Below are 19,052 nucleotides of genomic sequence, written 5' to 3' on the forward strand. Positions count from 1 at the left end.
CTCAATAACTGTCATTTTGCTTGCTATTGTCCACTATACAATGCTTGTGGTTGTCAGAAGTTTGCCTATTGTTTGTTGCCTGTTATTGGTGACCCCTATATATTCTCTCCCTGCTAATCATTTATCTTCTGAACTTTAAAACCCACGGTCCTCACGCACATGCAAGTATATATATCAGGCTCTTCCTCCCGGCTCAACCAAGACGACTTTCACACAGCATCACGCAGTCTCACCAGACCTAGCTCATACTTTCGATCTCATCTCGACAACACACACTCTGCTTATTCCACACTTCTCCTACCTCGATACAGAACAACCTTCCACCTCCATCTTCGCACTGCAACTCAACCAACATGGCCTCCTTTGCTGCCAAACCCCTTGAACCCGCCTACCTGACCTCTGCAGAACAACGCTTCCTCTCCAAACAACCCGATTACAACAAACTTATCATCGACTCCGAGGAGCTCAGACGCCGGATCTGGCTCAGTCATCCTCGAAGCTGGACTATCACAAGAGGCCAACGGTCTGCAGGTCTAGGAGATCTTGACAGGCTCCCCCTCGAACTACAAGTATATCTCTTTGCCCGAACGCCGGTGAACACTCTGTTCAACCTCCGAGCGACCAACACTCATGCGAAGCAGCTAGTTGAGCAATGGCAGCCTTTCAGGGCCATCATCACCCATGGTGCCGATGCAATCCGGGCCCTCCTGGCGACTGGTGCCGATTACATGTGGACAGTGCCCCAACTGGTTGATGTCCTCTTCACCACCAAATGTGAATTCTGTGAAGACCATGGTGAGATACTGCACCTACTAAAGCTCAAGCGAGTCTGCTTTCGGTGCCTTTCTCAAGAGCGTGAGCTACTCGCCGTCAACCTCGGCTACGCTCAAGGCACCATGAAGCTTTCCCACAACGAGCTGCGGAGGCTTCCACAGTTGGTGACCGTGCCTCAGAACTGCTTTTGGGGGTTTCCTGCCGAAAGGGGCTATATCTTTGACTACAAGTCTGCAGTGGAGGTCCGCCGGCAGCAAGGACCTACACCAATAATGGCTGAAGCTCAGGTGCCACCGGCACCTTGCCAAATCCCCTTGATGCGGACTCGGTTCAGATTAAATGCAGACCAATGCAGTATCCAACCACGTCCCAAGTCGTCAGTCCAAGCCCGCCGTTGCCAAACGGATTTGCGTCTCCTGGACGAGGAGATCTCTCCGCCCGAGACAAATTACGCACAGCATGCCTGTGCAGTCCGCCTCCCTGCCCTGAGACGCCAGTCTAGGTGGGTTGCAGACGGCTCCCTCCAGACGACCATCTCAAAGATCGAGGCGGTCCACTGTGGTGGATGTGCGTACTACTGGAACTATCACTCGGCGTTGCCGTGGGAGTTCCATCGGCTCTATCCACATCAGCAGGGGGAGGTGGACTCAGAGTTCCACAGACATTTAAGACACTGTGTTTATGCTCGGCTGCAGTGGAGATGGATCCACAAGCCCTTGCGTCCCCTTCCGACAGAGATGGTGAGGGAGTTCCTCAAGAGCTTCAGGCTGTCGTATTTCCCAAGGCACGGCAGTTTTCACGCGGCCGTGGAAAACGCCTCGTTTGAGACTATTCCAGACGATGTCATGGCGCTGATGGACTCGAGCGATGCTGATTTCAACGCCTTCTCCCCACAATATACCTGGCCGGAGCTGAAGGATGATAATGAGTCGTGGATGCCCAAGCGACTATCACACGCTTCTTACCTGCAACTTGAAAGGATGAGAGCGACTGCACGCCTTCATCCCATCGACAAGCAGGACCACTACTGGGACAGCCTGGTGAGTCAAGAAGCAGTAAGCCAGGCAAATTGGGCGTGTGCGAACGTCCACAGTGGCAGAGTCTCTCTCTTCCGTGGGCCGGCTTCAGTTCTAGCAGAGAAGCGGCAATTACGCGAGAAGAAGTTCCGGGCGGAGGGGAGACTATCAGGCAGACAACCTGAATGGGGATTTGGTCACTTCTACCTTTGAGCCCCACGAAAGAGAGGAAAGAACTGTGGGATTTGTCGAGGTCGAGCTCAGCAAGAATTGAGTTGAGAATCACAAAACAACATTTCGCTCCACGAGCAATCGACACCACAACACAGCCCAACCTAGAATAAATGGATACATGCACACAAGAGCACACCGACCTCGACACTGTGATACGACAACGGCATTTCCGCATAGACAGGATGTTCAAGCGCCTATCTGGGAGATGACATCCTAGCAGCAATAAGTTTGAAGCTTGCAGAGTCAAAGAGAGAAAGCACCGGGAATATACAGCACTGGAAACCTCAAGAACCACACCATCTAAGCAAAGTTGGCGGCTTCTTAGCAGCGCTTCACACAGCACGCCATACCTCGGATACAAGGTCAGCCAAAGTATCGGCAGAACTGACCAGACAACAGTACGTATTTTCTGCGATTACCAGAAAAGACAAATCAATCACCTCATCGCGGCTACAGGTCGGAAGCGTACCACCATGGAGGAATTGAAAGCGACAATCAGGCCAATTTATCGAGAGAGACAGAAGCACATAATATCTGTGCAGCACTCAACTGGAGGGAATCGATAAGGTCGGAGCGAGGTTTTTTATTGCGGGACATGGAGAACGTCGATTTGGGATGATAGCAGAGGACCACCCTCGAACGTTTTCTCCATTGGATAAGGCGCGAATCGATGCGCGTTGATGTGACGGGCTTACAGGTTAGGGAGTGAGAATCAAGGACGGCATTTTGATGGAACGGGACGAAATGGGCACGACAACGGATCTGAGTCGGAACACATCAAGCCTCAAGTCAGACATGGATCTCACTTCAGGGAGGAGACACAAACCCGACACTAGAACACTCAGAGGGGAAGATTATATTCTTTCGACCCCGGCCACACGATGTCCGGACGGGAACAAATCAGCAACATGCTTAGGAGTCTGATTCGAACACATCATGAGAGGGATGACCCAGAGGCTTCAGCCAGTCTCTGGTGTCTTCGTTGATCGGAATGCTACTTCAATCACGCCAATAGAACCTTGGATATTCAACTGCGACCAGACGAACGGCAACTCAACGAAGACGACTAGGGCGTCGACACCAGTTCTTCATGGATACGAAGACGAGGCTGGAAAAGAAAACACTCGTGATATGAGTGACGACCAGAGCTTTTCTGAGATCAAGACGAAGAGGAATACATGATCAAGAGGGGAGGCTCGCTAGCGCGGACCCCTAGCTAAGGGGAGAGGGAGGGATGTACTAGGATACACAGGAGAGAAGGAATACGTGGAGAGACATGGATGATTGGTGAGACGGAACAAGGCTGTAAGGCTGAGCTGAGCCTTGTGCACAGTATGACGGTACATTTTGGGATATGACATGATGGAAATGAAATGATAGGATGGGATGGAATGATATGGCATGCCACTACGCTATGCTACAGGATATGGTGATGGTGATGGCCATGCAGAATGCACGATACAAATAGATACCCATCCACGAGAATAGGAAATCGAACAGATCTCGACAAAAGGGCACACTGACTCCTTTCCTTTCCTCTCCTGATTGCGGCATTTGAAGTACAAGGTTGAGTGGCTAAGGGAAAGGGGTGTGAAGTGTGGGCGTGAACGTGAACGTGAACGTGAGAAGTGCGTGGTTACACAAACATACATACACGTATCACAGTATCGACGACATACTAGCATGGCCGACTAGATCTGTCCGATGGCCTGGTTGAGAATCTACTCGATCAATCCCAATCCTCCCAGCTAGTCTCTTTGATTTCTCGCCCCCTTCTTATCATTCCCTAGCCAGCGAGCCAGCCAGCCAGCTGTGTGTTTCTGTCTCTGTCTCTGCCTCTGTTCGGCTACTCTCTCTCGCTCCCGCTCGGTTCCTTGGTATTGCCCAGGCCTCCATTCCTTCATTCCGGTCGTCTCGTGTCGGTATGTGCGAGCATGTCCCTTTTTTCCGCGGCTCCCTCTCCTCTCGATCCAATACCAAAAGACAAGAAGGGGCAAATTCAGTACCACCGGGGCCGATACTCGGGCCACACGCTGAGCTCGGTGCGAAACGTCTCTAGCACTTTGGCGTCGCCGTCGAAATCGACGCCGTTGCTGCGCAGTTTCTTGTGGTCGACCTCGCCGTCGACCCAGTCGGCGGCGTAGGCCATCTCGTCGGCCCAGGACTCGACCATGTCCTTGACCGCGAGGGGCAGCTTGACGGCGCTGCGGCCGCGCCACCAGGCCGGGCTGGCCACGAAGGCGAGCATGATGCGCGGCTCGGCCGTCAGGTTGGGCATCCCCGCGTGCCAGAGCCGCAGGTCGCGCAGGATCAGGCTGCCCTTGCGCGTGCGCACCTGCACGGGCGGCGAGTGTTTGCGGCGCGTCTCGAGCGCGTCGGGCTGGATTGTCAGGAGGCCTTCGACCGCCACCACCACTTCTTCTTCTTCACCATCGTCGCCACCACCACCACCTTCTTCTGTTCGTCCCGTGGTGGAGGAGACCCGGTTGTTGTGCGCCTCGTGCACCGACACGTGGTGGCTCCCCACCCACACCTCGGTCCCGCCGTTCTCCGCCGTCACGTCGACGAGGTTGATGTTGACGACGTACGCAAAGGGGAAGTAGGCCGGGTGCGCGAACTCGCAGTCCGAATGGACGGGCTGGCGGCCGTCCGGGGGCGCCTGCAGCGCCGTGTTGCCGTTGGCGTAGTGGACGACGGGCCGCGGGCCCAGGACCGCCGCGAGGATGGCCGCCGCGAACGGGTTGCACCAGACGTCCTTGAACATGAGGTCCCTGGTGGGCGGCGGCGCCTGGTCCATGTTGCGCGTGTGCTTGCCAAAGTTGAAGTGGTGGTCCGGGTCGGCGGCGATCTCGAGCGCCTCGGGCGACAACTTGGCGTTGAGCGCGTCGAGGTGCGCCGGGTCGATGGCGTTGTCGAGCACCACGATGCCGTCTTTGTGCAGGAACGCGGCCCCTTCGCCGATGAGGTCGAGCGTCGCGGTGCCCGACCGGCGCACGTCCTCGGGGATGTGGATGGTGTGGACCTCTTGGTCGTAAAGGGGAGCGTACGAGCCCATTTTTTTTTATGACACCACGAGATATCCTAATCTCCTAAGGAACTTGATGGTGTGTTTTCGTGATTTTGACGGTGTCGTGGCCCCCACCAGCCGGGTCAAGGCAGACAGCAAATGTGACGAGATATCTGTTTGCGAGGCACACGTTTTCAATCAAGCCAACGATCAACCCATTGTCCAAATGTCCAACGGTCAAATGGTCAAATGTCCACAAATAGTTGGGATCACCCGATCAGAATAGAGCAGAGCAGAACACAGAACAAAGAAGCAAAGCGAAGCGAACGAAGCAAGTCACTTCCCGATTAAGTGTCCCGCTTCACGTCAGGTCACCTTAGCTCGCATGGGGTTCACGGCTCACGGTTCACGCCTGTGTAGCCGAAGACCACGCACGGCGATCCAGACTGGCGGATTGATAGATAGATAGATGGAAGCGCATCATAGGGGGGTGGTGCTTATCATCGATCTGCCACGTCTGCCCATCAGGGCAGGGTGGTAGGTGGTAGGTGGTAGGTTGCATTTGTCGATTTGATGAGGGGTAATAGGTATCATGCGCAATCGCTAGCCCGTCAAGCCCGTCAAGCCGTCCATGACCAAAAGCGGGAAACGGTCGCTCGTTGGAGGCGAGACGAGGAGGAGGACGGAAATGACCGAAGAGTGAAGGAACTCAGTACGGACAGTCAAACAGCCCGCAATGCGACATTGATACAAATACGAGGTACATACAGTTAGTTATCCCGAAGATTGATTGATTGATTGGGAGATTGGGACGCCTCACAGTCGCCCTCAACCCTCGATCATCATCCGGAATAGATACAAGATTACCTCTTTCGGATCGTCGACAACTCGCTTTGACGCCATATAGACATAATGTAGACCTGTCTTTCAACATCATGTGCCGGACCACCAGACGACGAGATTGGGCCGATTATGGAATCAAACCTGGGGCCTGAATAAATGTCGTTGATTTCCCCTGGCTTTGGAGTAAATGGTTGTCTCGTGGACAAGACCCCCCTCCCCCTCGGTAGGACGGTATATAAACATGGTCAAATGTCGCTGCCAGTTTCTGTGACTTTTATGTACCGAGTCTATAATAGACACGGGCTACCTTGTCTCTTTTGTCTTATGCAGTGTTCAAACAGAATATGAGGAATCTCTTCCCTCTATATATATATTGACAAGTTGAGAGGATGTCGACGACTCAAACAACCTTCACCCAATACGTGGACACTCCAACTGGTGGTGAGCTTTGCGTACTGACGTGTTGGCGACAAGAGTGGCGTTCCTTGACCATGCATATCAACTATCAGGCTAATATGTACCAGTTGGGATCGATATGGTGCAGCGGTAAAAACATTTCGAGGCTGTGATGGACTCGTCGGGGAAACCCCTCGAGCAGCTCTCGGTCGGTTGGGCTAGCTCCAGATGCCCCATTCTTCTCGCTACTGGCGACAACGACTTGGTGGATCCCACCATTCGAGAGGCTGGGAGCTATATCTCCCAAATCCCAAATGCGCAGCTGGTCATCTATCCGTGTGCGGATCATGACCTTCTGTGGCAATACGCGAAGCCTTACACAACGCACATCAGCATGTTTCTCGAGGGGACAAAGGTTAATCCATATCTGTCAATGCCGGAATGGGACCGCTCGGTGGCAGGAGAGGAGCGTTGATGGATTGCCAAAGACTCAACCCGTACTCCTCTTGAAGGATGTCGATCCAGAATACCTTCTGGAGCTGACATTTGGCCTTGTCCCACGTCAGGTAATCATGGTGGCCCCTCTGAAACTGCACCAACCGTGCTCGGAACCAGTGGTACTCGTCCGAGTCGACTGACACCAATCCTCCCATGAAAAGAACCCAGAACACCAACTCATCGGGAAGCAGCTCAGGATCGACGGCACGGCATGCTGTTTTCAGCTCCTGGGAAATAAGACTGGACGAGAGTCTGGTGAAGGGGACTTCTCGGATGAGCGTCTGTACGAAGATCAGTGCTGCTATCACACACACTCTTTCGGCCACCCTCTGCTTTGGCCCTTGTGACCGCAGGAGGTCGTGCTGAATGCACGTCACGTCCTCGTCGAACGCAAGAGGGTCGACCGGCACTAGCGTCTCAGCTGCAAAGCTGAGGGCATGGCACAAGTACGAGAGCTCCGTCAGAGCATTCAATGCCGTTGGTGTCAAATCGAGGTTCAAAATTGCCGCGGGAATAGGAGGCGAAACCGAATCAAGCGCCATTATGCTATGGAGCGACTTCCTGGTTCTGGTCGGACGCGGAAAGTGAGGATGTGAGAGTGTATCGACAGCGCCGACAGTGTCCGATCGATAGATCTTCATGTGCAATACGTCCCTCACAGCGTCGAATCCCCCTCGTGCTCGTATCATTTCGTACATGCCCGAAGCATGCATTCTCCATTTTTGATGATTTCCCAGGTGATTCTCGTAGAGCGCCAGGCACGATACCGCACCAATGGTGAGATCCGTGTACTTCCCGTCGCGTAGTCTGCGGTTGAGTCGATTCAGAATAACCTTCATGAGCAGGTGCGAATCCCTGAATGTCTGGTGTCCAGATCCGAATGAGTAGTGCGCGGCACATGAGAAGAGGATCGTGTGCAACGAGACCTCATCCGTCACGACTGCAGGTAGCCAGATTGTTTCAACGGGGTTGTAGGCAAGTCGCAACGCCCTGCTGATTGGATACATGGACGCAGCAAGGCGTGTCGGATCTTGGTCCACGTCAGTACTCTCGTAGTCACACTTCTTTTGAGAAGATACATACAGTAGCTCATGTACTCTTGGAAGGAGCTGACTTCCGGGTCGATAACCGTGTAAAGGGCCGTGGCTGTTCCAGGAAGCGTCGATTGCGTGGGCCAGAGTACATTCTTCCTTGTCTCTACAGACTTGATGGGTGGGATCGGAGCCGTGGCGTCCGAGTCTGGGGTTTGTTCCCCAGCTGGTCCAGTGTGGTGGACCTTCTTCGGTCTGGCATTCTGCTTTGAGGTCCTCTCCTTGGGTTTGTATGTCATGAACTGTATCTGACCCGACCCCTTTGCATTGCCCTTGGCTTGCGACTTGTGCACCGAGGTTGATCCCGCTCCTAGAGGTGTCTGAGCTACCTTGATGGTGACCTCCGGGACACGAGAGGGTTGAAGAACCAACTCATGGGAGTGGATGTCCTTCTTGACCCTTTTGCGCCGCTGCCAACTTCTGTCCACCATGAAGAGTGGCTGAGAGGGGAAAATCACCGCTTCCTCGGCCATAATGGGCGACTATCGGAGAAGATTTCGAGACTGGAACTCGACTCATACTTTAGAGAAACAGAAAAAGAAGTTTGGCTTTTTTTTTAATTCAGGGACACGAGAATAGGAGATCTGGGCATGCCTTCTGGGATGCCTGAGGGGCTGAAGTTGTCCTTGGCCTTTCTTGGGTGCTTGGGTTTGGGTAAGCACGATGACTAAGCGATTTCTCCCCGCGAGGCTGAATATCTCAGCCTCGTCACCCCCAGTCTGACTCCACTCCATTGGGCAAGGGATTAGGCTTTTGTGTCTTTGTGCAGACAAGTTTGATTACGTTAAATCACAACTTGAAACCAGTACATAAATCTTTGCGGACGAACTCTGATACCCTCAATATGGAGCTCTTGGCCAATGGTGGAGAGATCAATCGCTCCAATAAAGCGTCCGCCGCACCTCGGCCGAAAAAAACCTTAAGCAGCCGAGAAATACATTGTTTGCTGCCTGGAGGTAGCAATGTTCTGGTTTTCTACACGCCGGGATCCCAAGATTGAAGACCGCTCTCTAATTCTGGAGAGCATACTCGTCCATCTTGAACAAAAAGTCGCAGAATGAAGGGGATTCTGACTGGAGCCACGGGATTCATTGGGGGAGAAATCCTGAACCAATGCCTTGACCATCCACGCATCACGTCACTCGTGGTCCTCTCGCGCCGCCCAATACCCGAGCCAGCTGCGAGTAACTCAAAGGTCAAAGTCATCATCATCCAGGACTTTGGGAACTATCCGGACTCGGCTCTGGAGGAGTTCAAAGACGCGGATTTCTGTATCTGGTAAGAAGGCCAATCCGCTTTTTGGAAAGTCACGTCCCGTTTCTCGGATCAAATGACCAACACGCTTGAAAAAGGGCGATCGGTACATACAATGGCGGCGAAGACGTCGAGGCCGACCTTCCATTCGCGCTTTGCAAAGCGATCGCCAAAGCCCGCAATGGAGCAACGACTAAGCTGTTCCGCATGGTCCTCCTGAGCGGCATGTTTGTGGTACACGACCAGAATGCTTCTCTGTGGTTTAAACCCACGACGCGCAAGGCCAAGGTATGTATTGATGTGCACACACACACACTCTCTCTCACACACACCCTCCGAGATCTCCATTTTTGCTAACAGTCTACCCTAGGGAGTTGGGGAGATGAGACTGCTCGCATTTGCCGACGAGCAGAACAAGAACGACGGGAATTGGGAGTCATACGTGGGCAGACCAGGCCTCGTGCTGCCCAAGTACATCGTCGGTATCCACACAGGCACAATCGGAAACAGACTTATCATCGGCGTGGGGGTGCTCGCGGCGGGAATGATCGAGACGGCCTTGGAGGGGAACCCTGAATACATGATTTATCATTCCGCACTTTTGGAGAAAGGAAGGGAAGCGATCCGGAAAGCCAAGTGATCAAGTCAACACACAAGATTGATTGGCTGGCGTTGTATATTATATTCTCTTAGCGCAGGTGGTACATCGTTACAAGGGTCGTAGGATGGGATCTCGGGATGCTGGAGCAGAATTTCCCATATCAATTCGTAAACATGTTCCCTCGTCTGTATTGGGAGATTACGCATGTCATTGCGTTTCCCAGTCCGCCGGTAGTTTAGGCCATGAAGAGTCCCCGGGTTCTTGCTTGACAAAACCACAGGGATATTCTGCAGCTTGACGCACACTCGCCCAATCGCCTTGTTCATCCCCTGTATCTCCCCGGGCGAGGGGCCCAATGACTCTTGAGGCAAGGGACCAAGCCGTCTATCGTGATAGTATGACCGTGCATTCTCCTACCTTGAAGAGATCAGAGCAGTCCTTTTCAATATGCACGAAACGGCCAGGAAAGTGATGACGCAGATACCTTCATCTATGCATTCGTGAATCTTCATATCACCGTCGTGTGACCAAGAAACACAATACCAAGCCTGCAGAGAAGTAATGACTGGTTGCCCCATGTAATATGCATGGTACGCACATGGGTTAATCGGACCACTCGGCCGAGGACACCTCATTGCAGCTCAAAAGGATTCTTGAAAAGGGGGAGCCAGTCCTCCTAATATTCTCTGCAATCATCTGTCCCTCTGAAGAAGTTGACAGAGACTTTATCTCTATGGTATCAGCTGCGGCTTGACGTCAAAGACATGTTTGCTGTCGATTTCCGCATTGATTTCAACTCTTGCTATGATCAGACCGGATCTTTGCCGCAGGTGTTGCTGTCGGGCACATCCCATAAGCTGAATGAGCCGCCCCATGCTGGAATCGTGTCAAAGTCCCACGCTTGCAAAGGAGGAATCCAACCGGAATCAGGTATATTTGCTTGCTCAAATGATACATGGTGACCGTGAACAGGTCCGTTAGTGTTAGCACCGAATGGCTGGCTGCTCTGAACATCGTTTGGCCGGAGAAGAGTATCGATCGGATCGTGTCCATCGAATAGGTCCTGTGCAACGGAAGTTGGCGTGGGACCAGCTGGCGTGTTGTTTCTGGAAATGACGACAGGGCCAAAGAATGGTATGGTAAATCGCAGTGTGTCGTTTGTTTTGCGATCTCTGGTGCCATCTTTGAGTGCTAGAAGCGCCTCCATGACCTCAACACCTTGACGAGCCATGAACTCTCGTGGCCCGCGAGACGCGATTCGCATGGACTCGATAACTTTGGAAACCAGTTTCATGTCTTTCTCCCCGTCAGCCGTGGTGACACCTCGTGTTGCAGATTCAACCCGATTGAGTATCAGTGTCACGGCGGCAATGACGGTACCAAAGTCAACAACCCGAACCGTATTTTGAGTGTTGTTTGTATCTCGGAGAGCAAGATACCGGCGAAGATGCTCTCGCGACGCAACCAGGCAAACATATCTGCTGTATTCAAACTTGCTGTCGGTGAATGCTCGCAGCATCCAAGGTATATGGAGGATTATCATGATTTGATAGATCCACATTTGAATCAGGACCATTTTGAAAGGATCATGTCCAGGGAAGGTTTGAGGCGACGGGGATAATGTTGGAATCTTCGTCAGCATGTCGCCCATATCCTTTCCAAGGCTTTCAATCTTTTCGTGAATGTCCAGCGTGGTGGTATATCCAGGGGCCGGCTCCTTTTGGTTCCTGGCAGCAACCATCCCGGCAATCAAGCAGGTTCTGCGCTCAAAAACATCAGACAAAGTCAAGATTGGTACTAGCACACCCTCTTCACCAAAGCAGTCGTTGCCAACGCCACATGGAAGACCAAGGATAGGAGCCAGAAAGTGATCAATCATGACGGTTCTGACCCATAGCATGGCGTTGGTTCGTTCACAGGGTCCTTCGTCTTCTGAACCTCTAACACACCTCAGATAGCTCTTTTGGAATCCCAGGAATTGGGCGGTGTATAAAGCTCGACGAGCCGCCAACCAAGCTCGGCGTAGGTTACCGTCATTGATGTAGAAGATGCTCTGCAGGAGAAGACATTCCCAGCCCTCCATTGTACAAGCAAAGTCATCTTTCGAGGTAACGAGATCGGCTACATAGTAGAGGTACTTTTGTAGGACGGCTTCAATAGGAGAATTGAATTGGAGTCTCGAGGTGTCAAAATCAGGGGGCAGTTGTTGGATAAGAATTGCAAAACGCATCAGCGTGCGTGCTATAATCAGCGGCGAGCTTTTTGACAAGGTGGTTATATCAACATTCGCCCTCAATGAAGGTTCGTGGGGAGAATAAAGTAAGTGACCCAGACCCCAGGCGTTCTTTTCAGAGAATTGGTTAGAAACATGATCTGTCACATCGCTGCCCAGCACTCACCGTGGATCTGGAAATGAGATCTGCATCTTCCTGCGTGGGGATGAGTGCGCTGAGCACCAGTCGCAGCTTCTCCAGCTTAGCATTCTGAGGACCTCCTGTACCTTGGGATGAGTTGCTATGCTCAGTCCCGCTTGACAGAGGAGTCTGCTCTTGGTGTCCGAACTATGACCGTAAGCCATGTACCAACCAGTAAGGCGAAACGGTGGGCTCATTAAACGTACAACTGCGTTATCGAATAGAGAGATGAGAGGTGAATGAGTGGGCCCTTCGATTGGTGCGGTGATCGATCCACCTCGGGGCCCGACATTCAGGGCAGCCTCCACGGCATCCAGCGATTCAACATCGGTCAGTTTCTCCAGGAGGGATTCCACACGTCGCAGCCTTGCGCTTAGTTCGAGGTTGTGAGAGTCGGGAGCATCAGCGGAATGCTCCCATCTCTCGCAAGCAATACCGCGACCGGCGCAAGCAGTGCATTTCTCGGACTGATTTGTACTCAAGTCACAACGAATCTTTCGCCTTCGACCTGGGAGCTTGTTAGAGGAAGCGACCGGTGTTCACAGCGAAAGGCAAGCAACTTACACTCGAGACAGCTATTCACCATCCGCCGAATCTTTTTCCGGGGAAGGTCCATGTTATTGTTTGATGTGCCAACAAGCACCAAGCCACATCGGTAGTAATCAGGTTGCAGGAGAATTTGTGATGGCGCATGATTAGGCTGGTGGCTGGTGGTGCCGCAACAGCCGCACGTTGCCGCATTATGTAATCTGATATTGCGCTTCTGGAAAAGTGATGGACTGTACTACGTCTCTGCTGCACATGCTCAGTCGTAGTCCAGACACGCACGTGACGCGGTCCTATCACCCCGATTCATTCCAGGCAATCGTGAACAACTCCAACTTCTCCTCTGTTCAATGTAACGATAGCATTCTGATATCCCATCTATCGCAGATCCCCGCTTCACTTGATGGCCTGGACTGGCTCTTTGAGCCCTTAGCCTGCTTTGCTTCTCCATGTAACAGTACAATCGCATGGGGTTATCACGACGATCCTGGCTTCAACCTGGCCTTCCTCGCTTCCATTTGGACCGAGTCAGACAACAAGATGGATGCTATCGAAGAGTCAGACGAGCAACAGCCGTTGCTGGCGAGCCGATCGAATCAGATAGCCCCGGCAATTCAAGTCGATAGCAAAGGTGAGGCTTTGCCCTCGTGGCCATGATTTTCCCACTCCACGACGAGAGACCATTCCATTTCAGACCGTGGCCATTTACCTAGGTCAGCTGTATCTCGCTACCATCAGGAGGGGTCAAGTCAAGCGGCGAATATTTTTGAATTCTGCTCCTGTGGTCTTATCGTCCTTGATAACGCAGACGTGTTCGCATGCATTTATCAGTTGACCGACGCCTGTCACCCGGCCCTCCTTGTCCGCTCTCCTTGTCCAACTCTTGAGGAACCTGATCAATATCGCTCACAGCGGAAACTACAGATATGGACAAGGATATTGAGATCAGAAAAGAACCCGCGGGCCTCATTGCCACCGCGTCTATTGACGACATAAACGCTGAGGCACGAGCAGCTACAGATCAAGAACATGGGCATTCCTTCTGGGAGGCAGCCAGGCTGTATCCTGCAGCTGTAGGATGGTCTCTCTTCTTTTCGCTGGGCGTCATCATGTAAGAGACCGCCTCAACGGAGCACTCGTACATAACGATAACAAGTGGATGTTCAGGTGTGCCTTTGATCCTCAACTGCTGGGCCAGCTCTATGCGACTCCGGCGTTTCAGCGTGACTTCGGTTATCTCTACGATGGAAGCTACATTGTCTCAGCTCCCTGGCAGACCGGCCTGAGTATGGGCTCACCCATTGGGCAAGTAGTAGGAGCCTTCTTTGCGGCCTATCCAATGGAGGCCTTCGGGCGCAAAAAGACCTTTGGAGCATGTGTCATCCTCACCACCGGTTTCGTCTTTATCCAGTTCTTTGCCAGATCGCTTCCCGTCCTGCTCGCGGGTGAATTGCTTGGAGGATTAGTCTTGGGAAGCTATGCCGTGATTGCGCCCGCGTACGCATCAGAGGTGTGTCCTTTGGCTCTCAGAGGTGTTTTGACTTCCTGCACGAACATTTGCTTCGTGACAGGCCAGTTGATTGCAAATGGGGTCATTGCTGGAACACACGTTCTCGACAGTCATTGGGCTTACAGTGCGCCTTTTGCGATTCAATGGCTATGGCCGTTGGTTATTCTGATCGGTTTGCCATTTGCCCCTGAAAGGTTAGAGCGCTTGATTTCATCCATCTTCATCCCATTGCTAACTGCACCTAGCCCGTGGTGGTTACAACGACAGGGTCGGTTTGAGGATGCTGAAAAGGCTCTGAAGCGACTGGCCTCACCAAAGGTCGACGTCCGGCCTACACTGGCCATGATCATCGAGACGGACCGATTAGAACGAGAGATTGAGGCGGGTTCTACTGTAAGTTCTTCTGTTCAGGCTGGCACACTAGAAAGCTTCACGAACTGACAGCTGGTGTAGTACCGGGATTGTTTCAAAAAGATCAACATCCGCAGAACAGAGATTGCCGTCGGCGTTTATACCATCCAAGTCCTCTCTGGTATCTACCTTGTCGGCTATGCCACTTACTTCTTCACACGTATGTAAAATGGACCGTCCTACTTCTTTCTCAAGACTTTGCTCACCCAGTTTCAGTTGCTGGCCTACCGTCCGACCAAGCGTTCAATATGGGCGTTGGCTTCCTTGCCATCGGCTTTGTCGGCACGTGTCTCTCGTGGATATTGCTGATCTACTTCGGTCGTCGAAGTATCTACAACACTGGCTTGGCTCTGCTGGCAGTGCTCCAAGTAATCATCGGAATTCTTGACTGCGCGCCAAACTACGACAACAGACCTTCCATTTCCTGGGCCCAGAGCGTCCTGATGCTGATCTGGAACTTCATCTACGATTTGTCCATCGGCCCCGTGTGCTTCGTCCTCCTCTGCGAGGTGTCGGCCACCCGAGTCCGCGGGAAGACCATCGCGATCGCCACCGCCGTCCAAGCCACCGCCGGTATCGTCATGACCGTTGCCATTCCCTACATGATCAACCCCGATCAAGCCAACATGCGGGGCAAACTCGGGTTCTTCTTTGGCGGACTGGCGGCGTTGTGTCTGACTTGGTCGTACTTCCGAGTCCCTGAACTGTGAGTTCTCCCTCTTTATCCCACTCTTGACAGATCCTATCCGACGATGATTTGACTGTAACTGATCCTTTGTTGCGTCCATCACAGAAAGGGAAGAACTTTCCAGGAAGTGGACATCATGTTCGAGCGCAACATCAAGACCAAGGACTTCAAACATTACGTGGTCACGGCTGGAGGTGCGGGACAAGCAGTACCGACGGAATACGACACTCCTGATCGTGTTGGAGGAGACATATGAGATTGAGCGTGTGGGCTGGTTTACGAGATATTTGATCTGGTCGCTGTAGCAGTCTCAGTAATGAATTCGATCTGGAATCTCAAGCCGTCAATGGAGGGCGTTGCAACGCCGCCAGTATTCGGTCTTGAAAGTTGTCCAGCTATTTCGTATTCCTCCTCTAGTGACCCAGAGTACACTTTCTCACAGACTCGAGAATAAAATCCACAAATATCACTTTTTTGTCACGCCTATCAAACGCCCACTCCGCAAGACCAATGTTCGTTTCTAACGTCTAAGTAAAATAGATGTGTCTCAACGGTCGCAACGCCGGGTATCATAGTCGCATCAGCTTCGTCCAGTCCTTCAGTCCGAGATGTAACGCGTGGAAGTTGAGGATGAGGTTGAGATTGAGCGAATTCAATCCAGATCCATGTCTTCCTCGGTGCCACCACCGACCAGCATCTTCCTCTTCCTCTTCTGTCTGAGACGTTCCTCCCCAACGACCCTGCTGGTCTCCAAATCCCTCTTGACCTGTTCGACCATGGGCTCCATCTCGGCGCGCGCGACCTCGAGATCGGCCAACTCCTTCTTGATGAGGTGCTCGCCCTGGGCGACGACCTTGAGGTCCTGCCTGCGCCGCGCGTCGCGCTGCGCCTTGCCGCTCAGCCTCCGCCGGGTGTAGACGCGCTCCCTGCGCGCGCGGATCTCCTCGATCCTCTCCATGGCCCGCATGGTCGCCTGGACCAGGTTCCGGTCGTACTTGACGGGGGCGTTGCGCCTCTTTGCAAACTGCGACAGCAGCAGGTTCTGGTCGACGATCATCTCCTTGCCCCGCAGCGCCCGGTGCGTCTTGGTCCACTTGAGCTTGCGCGGCTGGCGCTTCATCTTGAAGTTCTTGTGGCATTTGGACCGGCAGAATCGGAACACTTTGGCGTCGTTGCGCACGAACGTGATGCCCTTGGAGGGGTAGACGGGACGGGAACACAGGTGGCACGTCTCGATCCTGGTAGAGGTCAGGGATTGTTAGCCCAGTAGCAAATGAGAAGTACGGAGGGAGGAGTCGAGGGGATGTAGGTATAGCGAACCTCATGATGGCAGATTTTTAGAAAGAGATGCGGGGGGTTTGAAAATTAAAAAATCTCAGGTCGCGATGAAAATGACAATAGCGTGTGCGATGGCCCTGGGTTTTGCTCAGCCTGCCTCAAACCTTTGCGAGACTCGGAAGAGGTGTCGCTACCGCCGTCGTCTAAGTTACAGGGCAGAATGAAGGGTGCGGAAAATCTTTTGTTAGCGTCTGGTACATAAATCTGCATACGGGAGGAGGGTGACGCTGCCCTGTACCTCGTACCTCGTACTCCCTCCACTTTCCCACTGCCAAGGCTCGGAAGAAAAGTGGAAGCCTGAAGGTGGCCCCACTTGCCAAGAACGTCAAAAGGCTGGAACCCAACAGGTGTAACCAATTCTCATGAAAGGTACCACACAAAGCAAGAGAGCCTTCCAGGAGTCTCATCGAGGACCTTGAACTAGGACGGGACGCGAGAAATAAGATGAAGGTCCTGCATCTGGAGGTATGGACTTTTGCTATAAAATGTCGTCCCGTCTTCTACCCCGAGAAGACACAGCAGGGTTCTTTGAGAAAAGTAAAACACCAAGAAGGTCGAGGAGCACAACAGAGACACACTAACTTTTGAAAATATCCCTTGGCAAGAAACGATGGCTTCAGGATGGGCTCTCTTGCCCCAGGAAGTCCGCTGTCATATTCTACAGATTCTGAGGCTAGACAGTTGCAAAGTGAGTCGCTTAGCCACCGTATGTCGAGAGTGGCAAACAGAGCTGGAGAGATATAACTTTGCACGAATCAAAGTGACACCGTCGCGCCTCGTCGATTTTGGTTCGATGATTCACCGCAATCGGGCTCTCGTCGAATACGTCTGGTTCTGCTTGGAACTCGATGACTATGGTTGCACCAAGTGTGCGCCTACCGGCAGAACGCTCACACAGGACGAGTATGAAGAGGCATTCAGTATCAACGATGCAGGTGGCTATCCCATCACCACGGCGTTCCAGAATCTGTTCTCGGTGCTAAGCACATGGGACCTTAAAGACAATTTGGTACTCGACATTAGTATCTACTCGCCTAGTGACTCCAAACATTGGTTCCCATATCTGACCTTCATGCCCGATATCGCTCTCGATATGCTAGGTGATGGTATGGAGCAGACGATACCAAATAAAGTCTATGACGATCCTCAACACGGCTGGGTCACTGGTTTTCGACACTCCCCTTCGCCCTACTGTGCTATCTGCAAAGTTTTTCATTCCATCATGGAGGAGGGACCGTTTGATAGCGAGCAGTTAGAGCTCGAATGGTGGGATCAGCTTCCACCAGTCCCGGCGATAACCACTATGCTTCTCCGGCAGCAGAACCGCCGGAGATGGAAGCCGCGCTCGCTTGCACATATGTTCGGCCGTTTTCCCAGACTCCAGGAAGTCCACTACGAGCCATGGAGGGAATGGGGTTTCCTACAGAGGTATACAGATAGACGTGAGTAATTTTTGCATTACTTGCTCAATTGTTATTGCTTGCTCTCACCTTTATAGTTAGTCGAATTGCTAATAATCCACCCATCCGTTATCCAGATTTCCAGTACCTTTTCGAAGCCATCCCACGATTCAACAAAAATCTCAAGAGACTTGTGGTCTTTGAGAACTTCAACCAACAGTATCCAGTGATCATGCACCAAGTCCTAGCCGGAGATGTCCTGAGCGAATGTGACAGTCATCGCAAGCCAACTCCGGCTGTAAGTCGGATGGTTGGACTCGCCAGCCTCAACCTTGAATATCTCGCAGCATCTTTCATCGTAGATGCTAGCCATTTCTTTGACGTCGAACCCTCTTGGGAGTGGCCAAATATGCGCTCGATCGTGCTTACTTCAAGCCTACTTACGCCTGATCAGGATCCTGCCCAGATTGAAGTTATGCTTCAGGCGGCCGCGGCCGCGGCTATGAAGATGCCACAACTGGAAACAATGGAGATCTGGAATGGAAGACGAGGGTTGGCGGCGCTATTCAAGTATCAGGCGTTCCACAACAAACAAGAGGCTACCATCACTTGGAGAGGTACATGGCAATTGACAATGGCACCATCTTCATTCGAGGCTTGGGGAGCCGTCATAGATCGTTATGCCGGTTACAGACTCAATTTCGTTCAGGAACGTCTGGATGAAGCTGCTATCAAGTCTCACGCTGATGCAATTCGCCATCTAATGCTGATGAGCCCAGTCATTCGGCCCGTCTCATTACAGCAGATTCAGATGGAGCAGAAATTTCTAGAGCGCGTGCCGACCTTTACCTGACCTTCAAGTAGAAGTCTTGTTGGAGGTGACATTGACGACAGTAATGTTGTCCCTGTTACTGCCTAATAAACATTATCAAATTGTGTCAGGAGTACCTACAGTAGGAGGTGGTCACACTGCAACCCAGATGGGTAGGTACCCACCCTCCTTGGCACCAGTTGACGGCTTGCAGGAGCAA

At 52.4% G+C, this 19,052-nt stretch overlaps 8 protein-coding genes across 8 annotated transcripts; 4 read left to right on the top strand and 4 right to left on the bottom strand.

Moving 5' to 3' along the window:
• Nucleotides 1-353: 353 nt before the first annotated feature.
• On the top strand, nt 354-2,003 carry AYO21_03264 (hypothetical protein; the record flags this gene model as incomplete). The annotated part of the gene is made up of 1 exon (XM_022653238.1): nt 354-2,003. One exon carries the CDS (start codon nt 354-356, stop codon nt 2,001-2,003), a length of 1,650 nt encoding a protein of 549 aa, XP_022514340.1.
• A 2,020-nt stretch (nt 2,004-4,023) lies between these two features.
• Nucleotides 4,024-5,079, bottom strand: AYO21_03265 (hypothetical protein; the record flags this gene model as incomplete). The annotated part of the gene is made up of 1 exon (XM_022653239.1): nt 4,024-5,079. The coding sequence occupies one exon, from the start codon at nt 5,077-5,079 to the stop codon at nt 4,024-4,026; it is 1,056 nt and encodes a 351-aa protein (XP_022514341.1).
• A 1,607-nt stretch (nt 5,080-6,686) lies between these two features.
• On the bottom strand, nt 6,687-8,332 carry AYO21_03266 (hypothetical protein; the record flags this gene model as incomplete). Its single annotated transcript, XM_022653240.1, has 2 exons — nt 6,687-7,798; nt 7,852-8,332. 2 exons carry the CDS (start codon nt 8,330-8,332, stop codon nt 6,687-6,689), a joined length of 1,593 nt encoding a protein of 530 aa, XP_022514342.1.
• Nucleotides 8,333-8,916: 584 nt separating this feature from the next.
• AYO21_03267 (hypothetical protein) lies at nt 8,917-9,753 on the top strand (the record flags this gene model as incomplete). Its single annotated transcript, XM_022653241.1, has 3 exons — nt 8,917-9,137; nt 9,212-9,401; nt 9,484-9,753. The coding sequence occupies 3 exons, from the start codon at nt 8,917-8,919 to the stop codon at nt 9,751-9,753; spliced, it is 681 nt and encodes a 226-aa protein (XP_022514343.1).
• A 769-nt stretch (nt 9,754-10,522) lies between these two features.
• AYO21_03268 (hypothetical protein) lies at nt 10,523-12,744 on the bottom strand (the record flags this gene model as incomplete). The annotated part of the gene is made up of 4 exons (XM_022653242.1): nt 10,523-12,058; nt 12,114-12,275; nt 12,335-12,636; nt 12,693-12,744. The coding sequence occupies 4 exons, from the start codon at nt 12,742-12,744 to the stop codon at nt 10,523-10,525; spliced, it is 2,052 nt and encodes a 683-aa protein (XP_022514344.1).
• A 470-nt stretch (nt 12,745-13,214) lies between these two features.
• AYO21_03269 (hypothetical protein) lies at nt 13,215-15,539 on the top strand (the record flags this gene model as incomplete). Its single annotated transcript, XM_022653243.1, has 6 exons — nt 13,215-13,305; nt 13,587-13,785; nt 13,842-14,577; nt 14,638-14,755; nt 14,812-15,301; nt 15,389-15,539. The coding sequence occupies 6 exons, from the start codon at nt 13,215-13,217 to the stop codon at nt 15,537-15,539; spliced, it is 1,785 nt and encodes a 594-aa protein (XP_022514345.1).
• Nucleotides 15,540-15,935: 396 nt separating this feature from the next.
• AYO21_03270 (hypothetical protein) lies at nt 15,936-16,403 on the bottom strand (the record flags this gene model as incomplete). The annotated part of the gene is made up of 1 exon (XM_022653244.1): nt 15,936-16,403. The coding sequence occupies one exon, from the start codon at nt 16,401-16,403 to the stop codon at nt 15,936-15,938; it is 468 nt and encodes a 155-aa protein (XP_022514346.1).
• An 828-nt stretch (nt 16,404-17,231) lies between these two features.
• On the top strand, nt 17,232-18,874 carry AYO21_03271 (hypothetical protein; the record flags this gene model as incomplete). Its single annotated transcript, XM_022653245.1, has 2 exons — nt 17,232-18,063; nt 18,120-18,874. 2 exons carry the CDS (start codon nt 17,232-17,234, stop codon nt 18,872-18,874), a joined length of 1,587 nt encoding a protein of 528 aa, XP_022514347.1.
• Between the last annotated feature and the right edge of the window lie 178 nt (nt 18,875-19,052).

This window comes from Fonsecaea monophora (assembly GCF_001642475.1).
Source record: "Fonsecaea monophora strain CBS 269.37 chromosome Unknown Scaff16, whole genome shotgun sequence".
NCBI lineage: Eukaryota > Fungi > Ascomycota > Eurotiomycetes > Chaetothyriales > Herpotrichiellaceae > Fonsecaea > Fonsecaea monophora.